The 5,748-nt window shown below is 40.5% G+C and overlaps 1 protein-coding gene across 1 annotated transcript; it reads right to left on the bottom strand.

Moving 5' to 3' along the window:
- Positions 1-322: 322 nt before the first annotated feature.
- Positions 323-5,237, bottom strand: LOC116208599. Its single transcript, XM_031542128.1, has 9 exons — positions 4,416-5,237; positions 3,588-3,872; positions 3,127-3,340; positions 2,913-3,022; positions 2,627-2,826; positions 2,091-2,194; positions 1,602-1,789; positions 1,316-1,515; positions 323-822 (listed from the first exon to the last, which is right to left on the bottom strand). The coding sequence occupies exons 1-9, from the start codon at positions 4,705-4,707 to the stop codon at positions 586-588; spliced, it is 1,830 nt and encodes a 609-aa protein (XP_031397988.1). The 5' UTR covers positions 4,708-5,237; the 3' UTR covers positions 323-585.
- Between the last annotated feature and the right edge of the window lie 511 nt (positions 5,238-5,748).

The raw sequence follows: 5,748 nt of genomic DNA, 5'->3' as shown, positions 1-5,748 counted from the left end.
CAGCCTGAATGAGATCGAATAACGTGATATCTATTTTCTTCGCCTTTTGGTTAAACTTGAGATTGGACAGAACCGACTTTACCCGAGTTTGAATTTTGGGGGAAAGGATAGCACAGTACCCCGCCATCAAGATGTTTTGGCCTTTTACGAAAATGCCTGCTTTTTACGAAAATGCCCACCCAGTGACACACCTCTACCATCGGTTACGAGTTTTGTCTATGAAACTTCCGTCTTCCCTAGAGACAAGTGATCTTAGAACTGATAAATGGACCATACAAGAATCAAAAATTAAACGAGAAATAATTCTACAGAGACTGGAAAATATCACATATAAAAAATTAATTTTGTCATTAAATGATGATTGAGTTCCAACACATGAATAACTCGTATTTCTGATTAAGGGAAAAAAAAAAAGATAACAATGTTATATACACCAAAAAAATCAATTTTTCTTTAGTATGCCAAAAGAATCTTATCGATATGGAGCTCCGACGTTCTTCTCACCCAATTTGCCTCGGCGGCTGTCGGAAGCCCTCCTAGCCAAGCAATGAAGAGAGAAGAACGAAAAGATTCTTCAGATAAATTCTATCTTGAATCAATATCCTTATTACCTGCAGAAACTTTCCGATGCCGTCTAGAGCTCCTCTCTTCTCTGCCATGCTCCGTCGTAACCTTCTTGACTGGTCCATTCACGGACCCCTCACTCTTGGTTCCATGTGCTCGTGTTAATGGCAGCGGTGGTGGCAGGAAAATTGGCGGCGGAGGATGTATGGTGACTGGAACACGTCCGGCCCTCTGCTCTAATATATCTCGGTGGTACTTCTGCAAAAAGAGGGAATAAAGATGAAATTACTCTAGGGAGGCTACACGAATCCTTCGAAACTACTGTGGTCTAACATGTTCAATGTTTCTCCAGCATTCTTTCGAGCACTGATGGCAACCCGAGTTGGAAACTAAAAATTCCGGGTTTTCAATAAGACCAGATCAACATATCAAAACTTGCCAAAATTATAAATTGACATTGATGTCTGTGAAAATTCAGGCCACCGTTGTTGACGACATGAAATGAGGAAGAACCGACTGAAAATGGGTGACGGTACAGCCCACATAGTAAAAGGACAGTAGGCCACGATTCTACCGAAGATCTAACTGGTTCAGCTTCTGTCACGTTATTGTGAGCAACGGACAATTTAAAATCAGTGGAACTGTCTTCATTTACATATCACTGTTAGACAGGGTAATTTGATTTGCCAATAATTTCAGATCTGAATAAGTCTTGTGATCAGCATTCTTGCTTCAAAATAAAAAGAATTACCTGAATAACAAAATTGCGCCTCTCGCAGTCCAAAAACATGTTTAAGGTCCAGTTAGTCTTTGCAGTGATCTTGTCCCTCACAATCGAAAAGCTGATCTGGTCCCTTGACGTGAATCGATCCACTTCGTTGAACCAGAGACAGGTGAAGAGATTTGAGATCGGGACATGCTCCTTTATAATCACGCATCCTTCTGGAACATCTGCTTGATTAAAAAAAAATTATGATATCATTAATCTCGGCTTTCTGGTTGAACAAAGTAAAAAGAGTTTATGAGTTTGATCCTACCGCTGGTAATGGGAAGCTTAGCCACAGAATAGGGGGTCAATCCTTCCTTCTTGTAGAATTCAATCTGAAAGTCGATGGAAGTATTATCATACTTCGCAGCAGCTTTGTTTGCCTCCGCCTCTATAAAGACATCAAACCTCCTATAATGTCGAGATATAGCAAAAGTAGCATTTTTCCTCCACAAAAACCTGAATTTACCCGAAAACAAAAAAGGAAAGAAAGTGTAAATACAAGGTTTCTCGACCCAACCCACAATCAAGATAGTTCTCAGAAAAATAACCCAAATAGGTCCATTCGTATTTTGGGTCAGCAATATTAAGATGCACCTACTGATGGGATCATACGCAAATAGGGTCTGAAAATCCTGAAAAATGCATGACTAAAAATGACCAGAGAAAAACCTTCACAAAAAGGAAAAAGAACCAAAAGCTCCAGTAAAAAATGAAGAAGAGGCTTCAAAATTACGGATAATGAGTTTGCATTGTTTACCTTTCAAGTATCTGGTATGGATCCACAACAAGCTCAAGTTTTCCATCAATCCAGAGAGAGTAACGGACATTAGGGAACAGCCTGTGCAGTAGAAGTTTCGGGATCTGCAAGTGCAACAACATTTAATAAACACCCAAGTTATATCACCCCCTAAATATTTCTTTCGTCAAGAAAAATTTAATTGGCAGAACTAACAAGTTAATAAGTCATATCATCAAGGAGAACAGAAGTCTGTTTATCCTGCAAAACCAGTAGGAATTTTTTTTGGAAAACATAAAGAAAGGAAGTTAGGCAGAGTGTCCACACAAGGAAATAGCATTGGAATCACGTTCTCAAACATAAATTTTCTAGATTTCACTTTTCTCATCTGAGAAAGATGAGGAAAATATGTAAAATGAAAAAATTGCAAATCTGGAAAGAACTCAATTTCATGCTATTAGACAGTGCAGTCCCGACAATTTCCACATTATGTGCATCCTGGGGAAGGGAAATAGAAAACTGGACCAGTTCTCGATGAACCTTGCCCTCTGTATTACCTTGCCAGTGCGCCGAGCATCTTTATAGGGAAGATTACGAACAACAACTACTCTCCATAGTCCGCTCCTTTTATTGCTGTCCAACATACTTGAATTCCTTAAATATGATTCAGTCTCCTCATCCACAAACATGAAGAAGCATACAGTCCTTTTGGCATGTTCACTAATATTCTTGGGCTGTTGCAACTCATCGAAGTTTGCTGATGAAGAAACAGCTCAACACAGTGAGAAAACCAATGGTAGTTTTAAAGACTGAGGATTAATAAGGAATAAAGTGGAGAAATACCGAAAATTGCTGATGCTACAACAACTCCATTGCATTGCTCCATCTCGAGAAGGTCGGAATCATCAATGTCGAATCCTGTTCCACGGCCAGGTCTACTTCCTTTGATGAAGCTAGAAGATGAAAAAGGACAGATTGAATGAATTTTGAGGAAGCAATAGAGACTTTGCAATATGGGTTTAACAAATAGACCAGAAGGATAAATACAGAAACCTACCCACAATGCACGCTCATTGACTCCCTTATGTCATAGGAATCATTCCTCTGCCTTAAAGTAGGATAACCACCAAAATCTGATCCCCCAAATTCCCCTTCTCTGCTTAGAGTTTCTTCATGTACATATGTCAGGTTTTTGAGCACAGGGGATGGTGACGGGAATTTCGGCATTAGAGCAATGGCCTCTTCCACAGGTAGATAACATACAGGGCAGGCTGAAGATAAAGAGAACATGCCCTCATCAGTGAAATCTTACCATAATTTCATCTACCGGCTTATTCTTTAGATGTTGTCCACCATCTCTTTTATCATTCAATTTTCATACAGTCGCCATGGACCTCGCCATTTCTATCCCTGATCTATCGACTTAAGCAAACAGATTCACTGGCATTGGCATTCTCAGACAACATATTACATATCAGCAAGTACGTAAAGGTAAAGCCACATTTGGAGTATACTCACGACGAGGTCCGGTTCTTTTCTTGTCAGCAGGTGGGGGAGGTAACCTGAAACTATTACATGGATGCCCTGGGGGAAGAGTGTAGCCAAGAAAGAATTCTTGGGGAGGGGGAGGGGAAGGCAGAGGCGGCGGTGGAGGAGCTAGAGGAGGACTTCCACCCCTTTCTTGGGAGCCAATGGATGAGCCATTAATAGCAGTTCCCACAACTTCATAAGTTGGAGAATAACTCAGAGTCGAGTTGCCACTCTGGATCCTTACAACTTCAGCCCTATCCCCCGTGTCTTCACCTAAAAATGCAAAAGACTCATTCTTAAAGGTAGCGAAGTCGATCAATAAATGCAAAGATTCTTCAATTTTGATCTTTGGGAGCTGACACAGTTAGGAAGAGCCTAAGAGTACTGATGTAGTAGTGGACTAGAAGTAACAATTTACAATACTACGAAGTGCTTCAGGATATGAATCACAACCATCTTATGAGCTTCGTTATCATTTTCGGTTACATCAAAATTCTGAAACTAAGCAACAAAAGCACTGCAGGATATACCCAAGATTGCGACATTGCACATTGTTGTTCCTATGGGCTGCCCCATTGCATCACGCGCGCTAGGAAAGTAATTTTCGGATCATCATGCTACTAGAAAACATTAGAAAATCCTTCGTGCACCGATTACATCGTGCCAAATCAGATACAAGCCAACATTAGCCATCAGACACAGAAGGTACTCCGAATTCTAAGCTGAACATACAACTAGTAAGTGCAATTCCCGCCGCTGTAATCATCTTCAGTGCTGAAGATAGGAAACTGAATGAACAGACAGAGAGTTCCTGACCTTTGCCGACATACAGGACCCAACCGAACACGGCGGCAGAGATCACACAGAGGAACAGCATTCCGACCTTCTTGCGACCGGCGAACTTGTAGATCCTGTGGGCAAGCTTCTCCTTCTCCTTGGGCATCTTGCCGGGCTTTCTCGGTGGCGTCGTCTGAGCAATCTGGAACGTGGAACCGTTCTGCTGCTGCTGTTGCTGCTGCTGCTGCTGCTGCTGTAGGAGAAGCGCCTGTTGCTGTAGAGACCCATAACTTCCCGATCGAATCCCCAAACCCAATGACCCTCCAGTCATTGTCTCCCCCAATTCCCCCAAATATCTCTCATCTCATCAACCAACCCAAAAAGAAAAAAAATCGGAACGGAGAAAAGGAAAAAAAAAAGTTTGTTCCTTTTAAACTATGACAAAGAAACAACGATTACCCACTTCACCAAATCGCCCAAAAAGTAAGGGGCACTGCTCAAATTCGTAGCTTTTGCTGCTGATACGACGAATTGATCTGTTAGTCAGAGAGGCGAAGAGTGACCCAGTTCAGAGACTCGGATCGGTGCGGGTGGGGGTAAGGAGCATAGAAAACTATTGGGGCTGCCTGCGCTGCATTATTGCCGACAAATCGGAAATAATTGGAAAACAAAAATTAATAAAAAAAAGAGAAAATCTTGGCAGGGAAGACGATAAATTTGGGTCTATGATTGGTCTGGTTGGAATTACATTTGCATATGGGCGTAATAGGTCGAGGAAATCGAGGGATGTTTTGTTCGAATAAACGTGGGGATTTTGCAGAATACAAACTTTCGTTACGAGTTGTTTTATTTTTGGTGAATACGGAGGGTGAGAAGTAAATAAACATATGTGCTTGCTGGCTCGAATCTTGGTAAAGCGCCCAGCTCGAACTAATTAGCCGACACCCTTGAACTTCCATATCCATATATTAGAGTGCCACCGAAAATATTTGCTTGCTCGTTATATTTTCTTGAACAGAAGAACTAACCATTATTATTTTCTTTTATTTATCTCCAACGACAAATGGCCATTAAAAAAACCCCAATTATAATTATAAATTTATTAATATTAATTATCTTTTGGCCCGACTCTTTGACAATTCAATGTATAATCATTCAATTTAAATTATATTTATCAATTCTATTATAATATATAAAAGTCGGGGCACATGGCGTGGTTGGGCCACGTTAGACCAATTGTAAAACCTGTAGTTTCACCTTAGTGGGACTTTTCATTTTCAGATAGATGAATTGTTGCTATATTTTATTTATACTATATTCAATGAATTGTTATATTCGTTCATATTATTTGTATGCATTTACATATATTATG

Source organism: Punica granatum, chromosome 5 (assembly GCF_007655135.1).
Source record: "Punica granatum isolate Tunisia-2019 chromosome 5, ASM765513v2, whole genome shotgun sequence".
Classification (NCBI taxonomy): Eukaryota; Viridiplantae; Streptophyta; class Magnoliopsida; order Myrtales; family Lythraceae; genus Punica; species Punica granatum.
This window is presented reverse-complemented; position numbering and strand designations above follow the sequence as displayed.

Excerpts from the sequence above, each read along its gene's own strand:
- LOC116208599 (XM_031542128.1), bottom strand. The coding sequence starts at position 4,707 with ATGACTGGAGGGTCATTGGGTTTGGGGATTCGATCGGGAAGTTATGGG. Across the intron at positions 3,023-3,126 it reads TCAATGAGCGTGCATTGTGG|CTTCATCAAAGGAAGTAGAC; the intron begins GTAGGTTTCTGT and ends TTCATCTTCTAG. Across the intron at positions 1,790-2,090 it reads CCATACCAGATACTTGAAAG|GTTTTTGTGGAGGAAAAATG; the intron begins GTAAACAATGCA and ends GGGTAAATTCAG.